The sequence below is a fragment of the Lontra canadensis genome, unplaced genomic scaffold, assembly GCF_010015895.1.
Source record: "Lontra canadensis isolate GAN:19392208 unplaced genomic scaffold, GSC_riverotter_1.0 scaffold26, whole genome shotgun sequence".
NCBI lineage: Eukaryota > Metazoa > Chordata > Mammalia > Carnivora > Mustelidae > Lontra > Lontra canadensis.
In genome coordinates, this window is record NW_022631020.1 from 19115065 (window position 1) to 19132214 (window position 17150).

Sequence of the window (17150 nt, forward strand, 5' to 3'; positions counted from 1 at the left end):
ATAAAGTACTGATACATATGTGGGGGAAAAACCCATTATGCTAAGTGAAAGATGCCAGACACATAAGATTATATACTATATGCTTCCATTTTTTAAAAAGATTTTATTTATTTTAGAGCAGAGAAGAGAGTGAGAGGGAGAAGCAGATTCCCCACTGAGCAGAGAGCCTGACGCTGGGCTTGATCCCAGGACCCTGGGATCATGACCTGAGCTGAAGGCAGACCCTTAACCGACTGAACCACCCAGGTGCCCCTCATATGATTCCATTTATATGAAATGTCTGGACAACTATAGAGATAGAAAATGGATAGAAAATAGATAAAATAGATAGAAAATGGATAATTGGTTGCTGAGAGCTGGAGGTGGGAATGGGGATTAATTCCAGGCCTGCAGGAAGAATTTTGGTTTTTGCTTTTTTTGGCATGACAGAGGTACTCTAGGTATTTTGATAGATATTTGGTAGAGGTAGGTATTTGGTAGAGCATGCAATTATTGATCTCCGGCTGTGAGTTTGGGCCCCACATTGGGTGGAGAGATTACTAAAAATAAAATCTTAAAAAGAAGTACTCCAAAACTGGATTGTGGCAATGATTGCACAACTCTGTAAATTTACTAAAACTCATTGAACTGTACACTCAAAATAGATGAATTAATGATATGTAAATTCGATGCCAACAAACTTATTAAACATTGTATTTAATGTACACAGTCTTTATATATTTTTTTAAGATTTTGATTATTTATTTGACAGAGAGACAGTGAGAGAGGGAACACAAGCAGGGGGAATGGGAGAGGGAGAAGCAGGCTTACAGGTGACCAGGGAGCCTGATATGGGGCTCGATCCCAGGACCCCAGGATCATGACCTGAGCCGAAGGCAGACAGTTAACAACTGAGCCACCCAGGCGCACCCCCCCACCTTTTTTTTTTTTTTTTTTTAAGATTTTGTTTATTTAAGTCTTTGTATTTTTTAACTGGGGTATTTAGTCTATTTATTTTTTTTGTAGTTATATATTTAGATTTTTTCCTGTTTTTTTTTCTTTTTTAAGATTTTATTTATTTGACAGTGAGTGAGAGAGGGAACACAACAAGGGGGAGTGGGAGGGGGAGAACCAGGCTCCCCATTGAGCAGAGAGCCCGATGTGGGGCTCCATTCCAGGACCCTGGGATCATGACCTGAACTGAAGGCAGATGCTCAATGACTGAGCCACCCAGGGGCGCCTTTCCTGTTTTATATTGTGTTGTCGGTATGTTCTCCCTATTACATATTTCTCTTCCTCCTCCTTTCTTGCCTTCATTTGGATTATTTTTTATCCTAATTCCATATTTCTCCCTCTATTAACCTGGAAGCGATACATTTTACTACTGTCTTATAATGGTTACCCTGGAAATGTCAACATGCATACTTGTAAATCATAGTCTAGAGTTAATAGCTTTGCCCTCTTAAATAACACAAGGAATTTAGAATACATTCACTATAATAACTCCCTGCTTATATCTGTTGCTAAAGTTGCATTTTTTTTTTTAAAGATTTTATTTATTTGAAAGAGAGAGAGTGAGAGAGAGCATGAGAGGGGAGAAGGTCAGAGGGAGAAGCAGACTCCCTGTGGAGCTGGGAGCCCGATGTGGGCCTTGATCCTGGGGCTCCGGGATCATGAGCTGAGCTGAAGGCAGTCATTTAACCAACTGAGCCACCCAGGTGCCCTAAAGTTGCAATTTTTTTTTTTAAAGATTTTATTTATTTATTTGACAGACAGAGATCACAAGTAGGCAGAGAGGCAGGCAGAGAGGAGGAAGCAGGCTCCCTGCTGAGCAGAGCCTGATGTGGGGCTCGATCCCAGGACTCCGGGATCATGACCTGAGCTGAAGGCAGTCATTTAACCAACTGAGCCACAAGGCGCCCTAAAGTTGCAATTTTTAACCCCATAAAACGTTTTTGTTATTTTACAAAATCAATATTTTTAATTACTCACATATACACTTTTTTTTTCCTGTCATCCTGTGTTATATCTCAGACTCTTCATCCATGGTATTTTTCCTGAGAAATTTTTATAACAAAAGGCAATATATTTCAGTGGTTAACAGCATGGCTTCTGGAGCCAAACTCTTTTTACTTTTTACACTGCTTTTTATTTCTGCTTTATCAATAAGGAAACTGTGGCAGAGGGTTACCCAGCAACATGCCTAGGGTCACATTTAGTAAGTTGTAGGGGCAGGATTTGGGTCCACTAACTCCTTATATTTAAACCCAGTAGCACCCCCTCCACTGTGGAGGGTTTGTAAAAACCCATGGTCTAAGAAATCTGTTGGTGGCACAGTAGGCCAGAGGCCTTCTCCACTGTCAGCAAATTTACATGTAGGTTCAAATTCCCCCTACACCTTGAGATTTGTGAAGTTCATAAAGAACTCCTCTGTAAAGATTAACTTTATAAGCAAATTAGAGGTGACTTGAATTTCAGCCTTATGAATGCTTATAAAATCAATTTCTCTGTGTTTCTTGCATGTTTATTATTTTGCTTTAGGTAATTTGAACTGTCTGGCAAAATTTATAGGACAAGACTCCTTCCATAAAAATCCGATTCTGTTTCTGGACTCTCTCCAACTTCCTTCCCTTATTCTGGGCCAGACTGACTGTAAGCCCTGGCTTTATAAGCTAATCACCAAATTCTCCCCAATATAAAGTCACTTAGATGTTGATAAACCTCAGGAGAGATTGTATGTTGGAACTGTTAAATGCTAGATAGATTTCGAAACCATCTCTGGTGGAGAGGGTCCTTTCAGCAGAGTAGTCAGCACAGAACAATCTTCTAGGTCTTCTAGATTCTCGATGATCTCTAAAAGCCTTTCTACAGTGTCACAGGACAGCATGCTGGAGGCATTGGCTCTGAACTTCTCTCGCAGGTCCTCCTGGCTTAGTGGTTTTCTCCAGTGGCTGTAGAAGGTGTCGGAGCACTCTGTAAAGGTGGCTCCATCCCTGAGAGTGACACTTATCTCACAGTACAGTGTGTCAAAGCTGGGCCGGTTGTCCCGAGGGTGCTCCAGTTCCACCTTCCTGAGCAACTCTCTCACCTGTGGTCTGTCGATCTGGCATTTGTGGAATGAGGGGACGGTGATGCCACCATCGAGCAGTGTGGTGCAGGCCACATACTGGAACGAATGACGAGCTGCATGCTCCGAGTCTGGGAAAGGCCTGTTGACATACTGGACATCTGGAATTCTGAGCACAATTCTCTCAACATGGTCAGTGGGAAGCAGGGCTCTGTCTGTTACGAGGTGCTTCCGGACGGACACAGCTGCGTCCGCCACCCAGTGCGTGGCCAGATGTGCAGGGAACCGCTTGAATGCCACGTCCTGCTGGCCCAGCAGCCAAGTGTGGGAATCTAGGTCTGGAAGAGCTTGTGGGGAATAGTTGGCATAGAAAGCCCCAAAGCCCGTCTGCATATCCAAGACCTGCTTGTTTCCTTGGAGATCCAGCATTGCTAGAAAAGCCGATTCCATGCCATGCTTGGCAGCATTGCCCATATGAAGAGGCTTGGTCTGAGTGGCAGCATTTGCCATGGGTGCCCCAGCATGAGAGACAGCAATAGCCAGGGCCTCTTGGCACTTTGCCATGCTGAGCCGTAAAAACTTGGACGCTGCGGCCGCGCTCCCCAAAGTTCCTACCACTGAGGGGGGGTGGAATCTGAAAAGTGAAAAAAAAAAAAAAAGCAAAGAGCTGGAGATTACAGACCTCAGTCACCAGGAGGCAGTAGTATAGTAGTTGGGAGTGTAGATCCCGCAGGCCTGCTGCCTGGGTTCAAATCTTCACTCTGCCACTTACTAGCTGTGTGATCCTAGGAAAGTCACTCAACTTCTCTGCGCCTGTTTCCTCTCTCATAAAATGGTGCTAATAATGATATCTACCCCATAAGGTTTTGTGAGTTTTGAATGAATCCACATACTTATAATAGTGCCTGATGCAGTAAATTTTTAATAATTATTGCCAGAAAGGCAAAAGTTGTTTGCTGAAATCACACATAGCCAAATAAAATATGCCATAAAATATATGGCAAGTAGCCATAAAAATGGAGAGCCTGGTGGAAACTGTGAAAATTCACTGAGAATTCCAACCTACTCCTCTCCTAGCAGGTGGGATCAAGTGGAAAGGAAATACAAGATTGAACTATATGATACAGTCAACATGTGACCATTTCTGATCAATGAATTGAACAGTTTCATGACCTTCTGAATGTTCTTAGTCCGAAGGACCTTAGCAAATGTCGAAGTAGATTCTGCTTTGAGATGGGATTAGGAAGATTCAGAGTACCCGTGGATACCAGAATGACAGGAATCATCCTTGAACACGAGGCTCCGATTAATTTTATGCTCATGGTTGCTTGACTCTCTAAACCCAACGGAGACTTTTCATTAGTACTTCTGAAGTCATACCTTTGTTTATGGATATATGGTTCGATATGTGACGGGAAAATTGACTTAGCAGTCAGCGTTAATGTTAATATCTTCAACTGAGCTAACCTCTGTGTCAGAAGGCGCCACAGAGATAACGATTGACAGGTGAAGGGGGAACTTGTCTGCCTCTGGATGGGACAGATTCTCTCCATACCTCTTTGGTATGTCACTGGCTTCCTTGGAGAAATGCATTAATTGGCCTTGTACTTCAATCCCAACATTGAAAGCGAGCAGCAGATCAAGGCCAGAAAACTTTTGACTTGAAGGGAGAGCTTCTGTTAAAGCCATGAGGACAGGAAGGACAGCTCCAGAAGGGTGGGTGGCAGGATGCCATGTGTCATCAAAATCCATTGAGTGAATCTGTGTAAACAGACACACAAAAACCAAGAAAGTATTTCCCTGAATGCAATGACCAGTAAGAGTTTAGTTTAGTAATAACTTTATTTGATATGAGATTTTTAGACCTGATTATCTGAAAATAAAACCTATAAGCTGGCTGTAATTCTTGATCACATGGCTGGGCACAGGACATGCTGTCCTCTGCGCAGAGCAGACAGGACTTTGGGGAGCAACTAGAAAGCCTACCAATTAGCTTGAATCTTACCCAGGTGGCGAGAGCTCTCTGCCACAGCACCCGGAAAGAGCTATATCCCCCTTAAAAATAAGGCTGTGAAAGTAGATGGTTGTTCCTCTCTCCCTCCTCCACCCTTCAAACAAGTTGCACTAAAAGTTTAATGCCATTTATTCCATATCAGGTCATAAATTTTTGTACCTTTTTATTATGAAATAATTTCAAACTTATGGGGAAGTTGCAATAACTCTTGAATTCAGATTAACTATTTTTAGCATGAGCAGGGGAGAGAGGCAGAGGGGAAAGAAGTAGAATCCCCACTGAACGGGGAGCACATCTCAGGGCTTGATCTGTAGACCCAGAGATCATGACCTGAGCTGAAGGCAGATGCTTAACCAATCTAAGCCACCCAGGTGCCCCAACTATTAAGCTATATTTTAAAAATCATTATTTGCTGCTCCAAGGTTTTATTTCTCTTCATCCTAGCCATTTGCTTATCCCTTATATGAAATAGTAATAACCAGAAGTTCCTTAAAAATAGAATTCCAGGGGCACCTGGTCAACTCAGTTGTTAATAGTCTGCTTTCAGCTCAGGTCCTGATCCCACGGTCGTGGGATGGAGCCCACATCAGACTCCGGGCTCAGCAGGGAGAAGCCTGCTTCTCCCACTCTCCCTGCTGGTGTTCCCTCTCTCACTATGTTTCTCTCTGTCAAATAAATAAATAAAATCTTAAAAAAATAATAAAATTCCATATTGGGGTACCTGGGTGGCTTAGTCAGTTAAGTGTCTGCCTTTGGCTCAGGTCATGATCTCAGGGTCCTGGGATCAAGCCCCATGTCAGACTCTCTGTTCAGCAGGGAGTCTGCTTCTCCTTCTCTCTCTGCCCCTCCCCCCTGGCTCATGTTCTTTCTCTCTCTTTCACTCAAATAAATAGATAAGATCTTTTAAAAAATAGAATTCCATATCTATGGGATATGGTTGGTCTGGACACTGGACATTTACTCCTGGATGCGCTATTGGGTTTGACTTTTAATATTCCGAGTTACTGTCCCACAAACCATAAGAATATCTCAGAAATCCCAACACATTCATATCTAACTTATATCTTGTATATAGATAAAGACTGCCACTGATACACAAAGCAAAAAAATTGTCAGATGAAAAGTGCTGATTTTTGCTTCAGAAAATATCGACTGCATGTGGTCATTGTTTCTTTCTCAGTAATTATCTGGTGACTGAGAGGATGGATGAAAAGCTGGTTATTGAGAAACTGGTACTGGTCACAACACAAGGAACTGAGTCTGGATATCAGGTTTTATACTTTTTGCTATATATATTCCAGATTTAGATAGCTTACACTGTTTTTATCTAAATCCTCCGTCTTATTTCCCATACTTCACAATTTGTTTGAAAAGCATCAATTCACTGTCAAACACAAAAAGTGAAGTAGGTACAGAGAAAAGAGGACAGACCACTTCATCTCTCTGAACTTCAGTGGCTCATCCATGAAATATGGAAACTGAAAGATTTCTGAGATACTTCCTGGCTCTGAAATTGTTATTGCTTAACAGTTGAAAAGATTCGTAAACCTCCTTACAGCCACACCGTTCACAAAAGCAGCATATGGCGGTGGGAGCCTTAACTTTGGTCGACCCCAAACACTGCTGGACACATTGGAACTGTAGATCTGGAACGAAAGAATATCAGTGAGCCATACAGAGTGGAAACACAGCATGCCAAGTTGCCACTTTAAGAGTTGTTCCTCGGGACTCCTGGGTGGCTCAGTTGGTTAAGCAGCTGCCTTCGGCTCGGGTCATGATCCCGGGGTCCTGGGATCGAGTCCCACATCGGGCTCCTTGCTCATCAGGGAGCCTGCTTCTTCCTCTGCCTCTGCCTGCCACTCTGTCTGCCTGTGCTCGCTCTCTCTCCCTCTCTCTCTCTGACAAATAAATAAATAAAAATCTTAAAAAAAAAAAAAAAGAGCCATTCCTCATCTTTGGAGGCATTACTTTAACAGTCCTTATATGAACACTTCATTGTGGATCGCAGCCTTAACCATTGGATTCCTCCCTTCCTTGTAGAAGAACACAACTTTCTCCACAGAAAGGAGAGGAGATGTTGTTGCTCTGTCCCAGACTGAGATCCACAGGTGTGCCCGGGGATGCAGTCTGAATTTATTCTTATTTATGCCTTGAGGTTAAACAGGAGGGAAGGTGGACCAGTTGTCCGTACCAAGCACATCCTTTGGAGAGCGGGTGTTCTGTCTCCTGCATACACACCCACTCCGCTCAGAGTGCTGAACTAGCTTTTTCTCCAGAGACTTTTAAAGCCTTTGCCTGAATAAATAGTAGATGCTATTGGGGAAGACAGTCTTCCTAAGATTGGTCTTTAGACAGGAACTTAGTGAAGAATACGGATGAATATTAAAACTCAAGATAAATAGAGCATAAAATCATATACAACAATCCTACACACACCAAGTACTATCCAAAACAGAGTAGAATAATAGGCCATAAACACATATCCCTGGGCACATTGGTGGGTATACCTCATGAGCAGGCTTTTTTTTTTTAATTAAGATTTTATTTATTTATTTGACAGATCACAAGTAGGCAGAGAGGCAGGCAGAGGTGGTGGGGGGAAAGCAGGCTCCCCGCTAAGCAGAGAGCCCAATGTGGGGCTCGATCCCAGGACCCTGGGATCATGACCTGAGCCGAAGGCAGAGGCTTTAACCCACTGAGCCACCCAGTCGCCCCTGAACTTCTTACCTTACTATATTCGCTGGCTTTATGAAACACTTCTGTACTGGTTCCCAGTAAGCCAACGCCCAGAGTATCCAGAATCATTCTCTTGCTTCTTTGAATAACATGATCGGTCAGGTGCCCCACGGCCAAGCCATGGATCACTCTGGCAAAGCTTTCTGTGACAGACTTTTAAAAAAGAGTGTTAGAACAGTGTTATACTCAATCGTTATCTGCTTATTCCTTGCTATACAAGAGCTTGAGGTACTTTTATATTAAGAGTTTTGCTCCACTAGGGGAAACCTAGTTAATCAACTTAAGTTTAGTTCCTGAGAAATGATAAGCACAGAGCCCCTGCTATGTGTGAGGCGAAGGGATGTGGAAATATGCAATAGCCAGTTTCTGTCCTCAAGTTGAGGACACAGACCAACATGCAGATGCTGGCCACAGAGTGCGTGGGCTATGGCAGAGCAAAGCACAGAGTGAGGAGATGATAGGGGGATATCTTGCCCGTAAGGTAGGCATGCTGGGGCTGGTGGGTCATCTAGGAGCTGCCATTATTAGATACATGCCAGGTGTCACGCTGACTCTTGTAAATACAGTATCCACTGAATGCCACAAGTTTCTGGGTAGGTGTTATGAGCGTCATCTTGCTTTGCATGTGAGGAGACCCAGACTTGATGTCACTGAGTTACACAACTCTTAAATGGAGGAGTTTGGACACAAATTCCTATGGGTTTAACTCCACAGACTGCTGCATGTAATTATTAAGCCATGTTTCCTAAAGAGGAAAACAAACATTGAAACACACAGGGTTCTTGTAGAAAATGAACATTTCTGGTCCCTACTCCGAATCTCCAGAATGAGGCTACCCCCCACCCCCAAATGAACTAGAAGCTTTGGAAGCATAGGAAAGGATTCTGTGTTTTCATTAAGATCTTTAGGTGATTCTTAAATGTTCTAGTGCTATTGTGGCCAACGTGGTAGCTACTCTCCACATTGGCTATTGAGCATTTGGAAATGTGGCTAGTCCAAACTAGAATGTGTCATAAGAGTAAAATAAACATTGAATTTTGAAGACTTAGTAGGAAAAAAAGTCTGTAGAGGATCTCAGTAATAATCGTAAAATATTGATTACATGCGAAGATGACAGTATTTAGGATGTATTGGTAAGTGAAATATACTATTATAATTCATTTTATCAGCTTCTTCTTACTTTTTAAAATATGGCCACTAGAAAATTTAAAATACACTTGAGAACCACTTCCTGTTCATTCTTGTTGGTAGAGATCACCTGGAGGTGTCGATACCTGGACTGGTTATGAAGACTTAGGGGAGTCAGCAGGTGAAGGTGCCCGGGACAAGGATGGATGTTAAAGGCAGAGGTGGCAGCACAGACTGGGGCTTGCAGGTGCGAGAGAAGCAGTGGTTTAGGTGCGAGAGATGCAGAGCTGTACACAGCGGGCAGAGGTGAGAGGGCTTTGCAGGCTATAGGACCGAGTGGCGGAGGTTCCACCAGGCTGGAGACTGTGACTTAAAGGGGAGCCATAGTGCTCGCTTTAAAAAGGTCAATATGATGAGACTGTTTTGCAGATCTTTGGAGGCCCTTGGGTAGCAAATGGATTGAGAGGGTAGACAAGGGCAGGCAAAAGACTGCTGCAGTAGCCCAGGGTCTGGGCGGGGACATGGCGGTGCCCTCTGCCAAGAGAGGGAGCACAGGAAGAGGGGCTGCTGTCCAGACAGTGATGATGGTCTTGCTGTGAACTTGCTGAATGTGAAATGCCCATGCCCATCCTAGCGGAGAAGACCATTCCGCTGTCGCCCACAAACCAGATCATAAAAACCTGCAGTAGTATTTGCAGCAGACTGTTTTCAGTTCCTTTAAATGTCAAGTTCTTCAATGTGTAGGCAATTATTTTGTTTTCTACACATCTTCCCAAGAGAACATCTATTATGTGTAGCTAAAAACACCCACTCTTCAATTGTGTCTCACCATGCCTAGCACTTAGCACCACTTAGTAAATGTCAGCTTGTTTCCCTTTTCTGCTCTGATTATTGCATCATTGTACAACTTCCTTTGCCTCTCGGAACATCAGATACCCATTTTAAAACGTTAGCGATATAGGGCGAGGGGTTTTTGAATCAGAGGATCTGGGGTGTCTGGGGTTCCCTGATTGATCAGTGTGTGGGCAGAGGTACAGAGATGGAACCAGTGCCCAGCTGAGAGTCCTCAACCTGGCCACCAGCTAGTCCCCTATATTCAGTCTTCAGATGACCAAGTCTCAGAACCAGTGCCATTTTCAAAAGGATGGGCTACATGGTATGTCTCTGAAGCTCTGATAGAAAGGTGAATGGAGCCTGCGGTGGGAGAGAGCAGGAGAGAAGGTGGATGGGAGAGAGAGGGTGTTGGCGTAGATGTTTCTCATTAGGATGGAGAATAACAATAACTTTGATTGTCCTGCTGCTAGGAATGTGGGTAAATATATTTAGGGACAGAGGCAGGGAAGGAAGAAAAAGCATTGGTTTCATGATCCACCAAGTAAAACTTAAAGTTTTGAGAACTGGTTGGATCCCTTGTTCTAAGCAAAATGACCTCTTTTCAAGCTCTCTTTCCGTCCCCACAGCTCCCACAGTTGAGGGCATTTAGTGATTATTCATTCATCTCTCCGGGGTTTGCTCTGGCTTGGGAGAGGCTTATGGGGAGTGTGTGACATCGTCACCCAACAACGTGAAGCCTGGAAGGGGACTGTGGCCATCTGTTTGCATGATCCCGGGGCGCTAGTGACCTACAAAGGTAGGGCCCCCTGGGGATCTCCTGACAAGTCCTGCATAGCACCACATCCCACAGAAATTCTCCCAAGGAAGAAGGGCACGTGAGACCATAAACATACAACTGCTCAGCTGTCTGCAGGATCGAGCCTGTCTATTTCTAAAATGTTTTTTGGTCTTCCTGATTTTCTCATGGCATTTACAACTCTTTTTAGTAAAATACTGCGATCAGTGTATAAATTAAGGCAAAATATGCAGCCATTTGATAAATATTTTACAAGGCCTTGCCACGTGCCTGGCACTGTGCTAAGCTTTCTAGAATACCAAACCAAGATGTTAGGATTCCTGCCACAAAAAGATCATCTTCTCCAGGGAACTAAGGACAGTAAACAGATCATCAGGAGGCAATCTGGCCATTCTGGAATGGACACAGACAAAACTGAGAGATTAAAATTCAGTGAACTTGTAATGATTCATATTCTTCCTAATTCTATGCAACAGAATCACATCTCTTACTGGGAAAGCACCAATGAAAAAAAGTTGCAGGTAATTAGCCCAGAGGCTGTGAGAAATGCCAAAATGCCATTTTTGATGAAGAAGCAAGAAGCTATAAGGACATTGAGAAAAGGAGAGGTAGGCTAGAACACCAATTTAAATAAGCCATGTAAAATGTGACAATACCTTGAGCATCATGTCGAAAGCAGAGGCTCTCTCAGGCACCAACCAGAGGAGGACTTGGTTAGCTAGGTGACTCCCTTTATACCTCTCACTCCAGCCATTCCCTTTCTCTGGGTTGTGACGCTAAAGTTTCCACTATTTCAACACCTCCCATATACGTACGCTCACTTCAGCTTCCTGGTGATGAGTTGTCTAACCTACCAGGGGATGAGGAAAGAAGGAAGGCACGGAGAGATGGTCAAATGATTTCTCACAGACCTTGGGGAAGTGCACTGACAGCGAAGCTAGGATTGCATCTTGGGCTTAGATGCCCTGCATCAAACACAGGACAATATGCACTTCTTTATCCAGTACTCCCACTTCGAAAAATTTATGCTAAGGAAATCGGCATGGATGTGTGGAACAATCTACTGAAAAAAAGTGCACAGATTTGCTAGAAGATTGAAAATTAGAAAAAATCAATTCTAAGAAAATAAGGAACAATTTTACCCTATGGAGTAAAATAGGGCATGGGTAGTGTTTAAGGCACACTCATTTCTCCTTTCCATGTCACCCTCTTGGTCACCATTGTCTGGGGACAAGTGTGCCAGCCTGAGTTCCTGGTAGCTTGAGATGAAGAATCTAGAAGGACATTGGGAGTTAATCACACTTTTCCCCAGCTCGAGCCTTATTTGGTCCTGCCCTGCATTTTTACAGATTCAGATCTCTGCTTCCTGGTCCCCTGCCCAGCTGCTGGGATACACTGCCTGCCTCCCTGCTCTTGCCCAGGGCAATTGCCCCACAGCTTCTTTGCTTATGATTAATCACTGTGTCTTGGCTGCTGTGGATCTCACTCTGCTTCTCTGGGTAATTACTGTTTCCCTTGGGCTGTCTAGTCTTAGACAGTTGGTTTATACTCATAGTGGTCCCCAAAACAGGTTATTTAACATCTGAGCAATTCCTAAGACCACTTTTACTTGAAATGAAAAATAGGCTATGATAACTTTAAGCATCTCATCGTGGAAAAGCTTTATAACAGAATAATGAGGGGCACCTGGGTGGCTCAGTCAGTTGAGTATGTGCCTTTCCTCTGGGGTCGTGATCCCAGGGTCCTGGGATGGAGCCTGCATCTCCCTCTCCCTCTGCCTGCTCCTCCCCGTGCTTGTGTGCTCTCTCTCTCTCCCCCTCCTCTCTGTCAAATAAATAAAATCTTAAAAAAAAATAAAAATAAATAAAGGTATGATGGGGTTTAGTAAGTCTGATGAGCTTCAACAAGTTTTGCCCGTATTTTTTTTTTTTTTTTAATGTGTCAACTTGGCTAGGCTATGGTATCTGTGTGTTGGGTCAAATACCAGTCTAGATATTGCTTTGAAGGTATTTTAACATTTAAATCAATAGACTTTGAGTAAAGCAGATTATTTTCTATAATGGGCCTCATCCAATCAATAGAAGGCCTTCGGAGAAAATACTGAGATCCCCCAAGAGGGAAGGAATTCTGCCTCCAGACCACGGTTCAGACTGAAGTCTCCTGTGTCCACTCTTCCCTGGGTCTTCAGCCTGCCAGCCTCCCCTGCAGATTTCATACTAGCCAGCCTTCGTGATCACATGAACTGATTCTCTGAAATCTCTCTCTATCTTACTTGCATGAATTCTAGTCAAACACACACACACACACATTCTATTGGTTTTGTTTCTCTGGAGAACCCTAATACAAAATGCCCTCAGGACCAGCAGCTTCCATATCATTTGTCTTTGTATCTCCAGTACCTTTAATAGTCTCTGCCCCATTCTGGGTGCTGTGTGAATGAATGTGTGAGGGGAGGCATGACTGTGTGCCCTATGTGGGTATGGTAGCTCCAAGTCCCTCCCGTGTTCTAGTTTTTGGACAGTTGAGAAATTGCATTTCAGCCCGCGGAGGAACATTCTACCTACATGTCCTAAGATGGATGGCAAGAGGTTTTCCTGAAAGGCTCTGGAGCTGCTCTGCATGCATGGACTTTTGGAAGGCTGGGACCAGTTTCAGCTCAGGAGCTTATCCTGGGGAGGGATGAAATCTGACCTTGGGACCAGTTGGTGTCATGGAGTCATGGAGGAGTTTAAAGAGACCACCTGGCCAACCCAGCAGGGCTTTGCTAGACATTCACACGTCCCTGCCCCCACACAGCGGCTACTTCTCTGTTGGTCTTCACCAGATGCAGTCCTTTCAGGTTACGCTAAATGGTTTCTGTTTACTTCTTTTTCTTTTTTCCCCTTTAAGAATCCATACTGATCATCTTCCTCTTCTTGTTGCAACACTCCTATACATGACAGCACATTCTTGTTTGGTCATGTTTTCAGTGTAGTTCTCAGAAATTACACTTGAATTCTTGTAACTGGGAAGGTGTCTGCTTACTCGTGGCATATCATGTCTTCCTGAAGTATCTTCATGGTCCTGAGACCTTGTCGTTGCTTTTAGAAGTCTGTTGTTTCATCTCTTCTTTAGTATGGGTCATATGTGCAGAACCCAGTTGTCTTGTGTGGATTTTGCTAGTTTAATTTGGAGAGGTATTCTGTGTGCCCCTGCCCTGGGGGTCCCTCATGTTGCTCCAGTGCATGAATAACAAGGAATAGGCCCAAGAATGAATAGGACTGATCATGTTTCAAAGTATTAAAATTTTAAGGTAAATAAGTAGTGGAAAGTTGGGGTGGAAGAAAGAAAATGATTAGGAATGACATGATTAAAAAATAAAATAAGTCCAAAAGCAAGGTTGAATACAGCCCAACAAGGATAGAGTAGGCGAGTAAGCTAAAAATATGAAATGCCACACTGTACACTCGCATAGGTTGTGAACTGCTCATATGTGGGAGGGCTCCACGTACATCGCAGACATTGTAGCTTTGTAGAAGTACCATGATAATGGCGTAGCAGAAGACATGAAGTTTTTCATTCCAATGAGATCATTATAACAATTTTTCAGATGAGGAAAGTAAAGTGTGCTGGAAGACCATTCTGCATGGGTCTCACACATATCTCCACATTTTGCCAGCAGATGCATTGACTCTTTATTCCAGATTATCTTTCAAAGAATGTGCGTAGTAAACAGCCTTGGAAAGTAGAAGTATTATTTCTTTGGAGGAAAGGGCAGGCAGGCTTACTGCCCACTATAAAAGACTTAGGTTCCTGAATTCAGGGTTCCTCTCTCATAATAAAGTTCGCTGCATGTGCAGATGTCTCCTCTTTCTGTTGTTGTGGGAAAGGGGGATTTTCCTCCTGCAAGAAAAACTGATACTCTTTCTGTGAGTAATAAAGTTCTTTGTCTCTGGCCCAGTTGTCTCATGTCTTCAGCCACCATCCATGAAACTGTGGCAGGCTACATCGTTAGCTTGCTTGTACGATAATGTCTCAGTCCTTGACAAGGTGTCTGGAAGAAGGGGAGCATTTTTCTGAAGAGCAAAAAGGTACTCTATGAACAACCAGGAGCCAGAAAAGAGTGACCTAAGTTCAGAGCATAACATAAAGAGGAGACAAGGTGGGGATAATCAGCAGGGACTGTTTTTCTAGCCATTTCATTGATCGTCTATGTACAGTTAAGCCCCTCACAACTTCTAAGATCAGTGCTGACCTGAGTGTAAGATGCTTGACCCTTGCTACCTAAAAAACTCAAGTAGGGGAGATTTTAGAAATCTGTTCCTCAGGTCAGGCCCCAGACCACAGAAACAGACTCTCTAGGGGTGACATGCAGACATCAGTATTTTTTTAATCCTCCCCAGATGATTCCATTTTTAGCCAAGGTGAGAGCCTAAGATCCTGAGATTTACTGATGATGTTACTGTTCTCCTGTGGAGTCAGCCCTTACTGGTCTCCCGGCTTCCACTCTGGGATTTAAGGCTTGCTGCCTCTCCAGATATGTGCCTGGCTTTGTGAAGAGCCCTAAGTTGCTCTAGCTCTAGCCTGTTCTTTCTCAGTCTTTCCCTGGGACCCACAGATCTCTCCAGATGCTGTCTCTTCTCTCCATGCAGTTCTGACTTTTGTCTGATTTCTCCTAAGCTTGTGTCAGGCTCCACTGGGCAACAAATTATTTCTTTAATGACCCTTAGCACTGGAAAAAAAAAAAAATGTAGGGCCCTTCTGCCCTTTATGCCTACTTGTAATAAAAATTAATATTTATGAGACACTGGATATTAGGCACTATTTTAAGAGCTTTATATATATTAATGTACTGTTTAATTCTCACAAAACGTGAGATGCAGGTGAGGAAGCTGTGGTGGTGAGAGCTGAGTGACTTGCCTGAGGTCACTCCATGATGTGGGAGAGCCAGGACTTAGAGATGGGCAGTCTGGCTCCAGACTCAGCCATGCTAAATGGTAAAAGGAGTGTATAGAATTTGAATGATATGTTTGCCCCAGGTATCTACTTTGATGCTTTTTTGGGGAGGAAATGTCAAATTCTTTCAAAAATTTAGTCTTACATTTTTGGTGTCCCCGCTTAGCAGATGCTGTAAGCACTTGCCCATTTCCTCCATTGGGCAACTGAGCGCTGCTGTGTTACCTCATGTCACCCTTCCCTGACGCTAGGTGGGGGCATCAGTGCTGCCTGCACATTGGATGCAGAGGACATACCTGCTTGACAAAGTTTCAGCTGGCACCTGGCAGCGTCTGTTACCCCAAAGCGGACTCACTAGTGTGGATGGATCTGTTAAATGCTCATTTCTGTAACTGAGCATTAGCCTGTCTGGCATGGTTGTCTGAGCCCCAAGACAGCCTTGGGTCTCTTCATCATGGGAAATAACCCAACACTTAGTTCATCTAGGCAAGCAGATTTACTTGTTTAGAAGAGTGGTTCTCGAACTGTGTCTATCAGAGTCACCTGGAGGGCTTGTCCCTAGAGTTTCTTTTACAAAGTTTGGGAGGAGGTCCAAAAATGAGCATTTCTGACAAGTTCCCAGGTGGTGTCCCTGCTTCTGGTGCCATAACCATGTTCTGGGAACCATAGGCTTACACCAGTGCTGCTGCAGTGTGGTCTAGACACCAGCATCCGCCGGTTGCTGGAAATGCAGAATTCCAGGCCCAGCCTGGACCTATCAAATCAGAATCTGTTCAGTAAGTTTCTCAGCATGTGATTTGGGTGCATCTTTAACCATAAGAAGTATTAGTTTAGATCGTGTATTTTGATTCCATTTAGGACTTTTAATGTCAAACAAGATAAACCTTATTGGATATCAATATCCAAAGGATATTATACTATATTCTGGCCACAAAGGAGACCAAATAAGAATTTATGGGTGACTTAGGGCAAATCTATTACAACTCACTCCAGATGACTCAGCACTGTGTCCTTCTAACAGAGAGAAGGTAATGTCTTCAAATTGATAGCAATTTAAAAGAATATTAATACTCATATGCTCAAAGCAGCCTAATGCCAGAGGGAAAAATGAGCTTTTTTTAGCTTCTTCTCTTTCAGTAAAACAATGGATGGCATAACATACACACTCAGTTTAAAGGTTACTTAGAGTTTGAATACTTTGAAAATCAGTCAGTTAGAAATACAGACTGTTAGTTCTGGGTCACTGATGGTAGGAGATAGAAAAAAAGTACTATTTTTACACTTATTCTTACATTTTGGAAAAAAATAAAGATAGACAAGATAAAGTATGTCAGCTTTGCTTTCTAAAAAGTGGGAAGAAACAGATTATCGAGATTCTTGTTATGTTTCCTAAGTTTCAATGAAGAGTTTTGGATATCGAAAGTCAAAGATGAAAGACCAGATGAGCATCCAAACACAGTAAGAGAAAATAATTTGCACATGTCAGTAACTTCTGACGAGCTGCACGAGAATAATCAAGCAATAGCAACAAAACTGCTACTTCGAGCCCAAAATGTGCAAAATGGAATAATTTAGTAAATGTTTCTGAAATATAAAATCTTAATGATACAAAAGCCCCAAACTTAATAATCCAAATAGCCATCTTTCTTGAGTGTGTATGA

The 17150-nt window shown here is 43.2% G+C and overlaps 2 protein-coding genes across 3 annotated transcripts in view; one reads left to right on the forward strand and one right to left on the reverse strand.

Moving 5' to 3' along the window:
- LOC116871499 overlaps positions 1–17150 on the forward strand; it is a 57933-nt gene that overhangs the window by 14927 nt on the left and 25856 nt on the right. The window lies entirely within an intron of this gene.
- Positions 2478–11306, reverse strand: ACOD1 (aconitate decarboxylase 1). 2 transcript variants are annotated; one of them, XM_032864212.1, is made up of 5 exons: positions 11211–11306; positions 7788–7949; positions 6617–6706; positions 4602–4807; positions 2478–3680 (listed from the first exon to the last, which is right to left on the reverse strand). In XM_032864212.1, exons 1-5 carry the CDS (start codon positions 11220–11222, stop codon positions 2735–2737), a joined length of 1416 nt encoding a protein of 471 aa, XP_032720103.1. In that variant the 5' UTR covers positions 11223–11306; the 3' UTR covers positions 2478–2734. The 2 variants fall into 2 exon arrangements, with proteins under 2 accessions (XP_032720103.1, XP_032720104.1); XM_032864213.1 differs by lacking the exons at positions 7788–7949; positions 11211–11306 and having other exon boundaries at positions 6625–6695.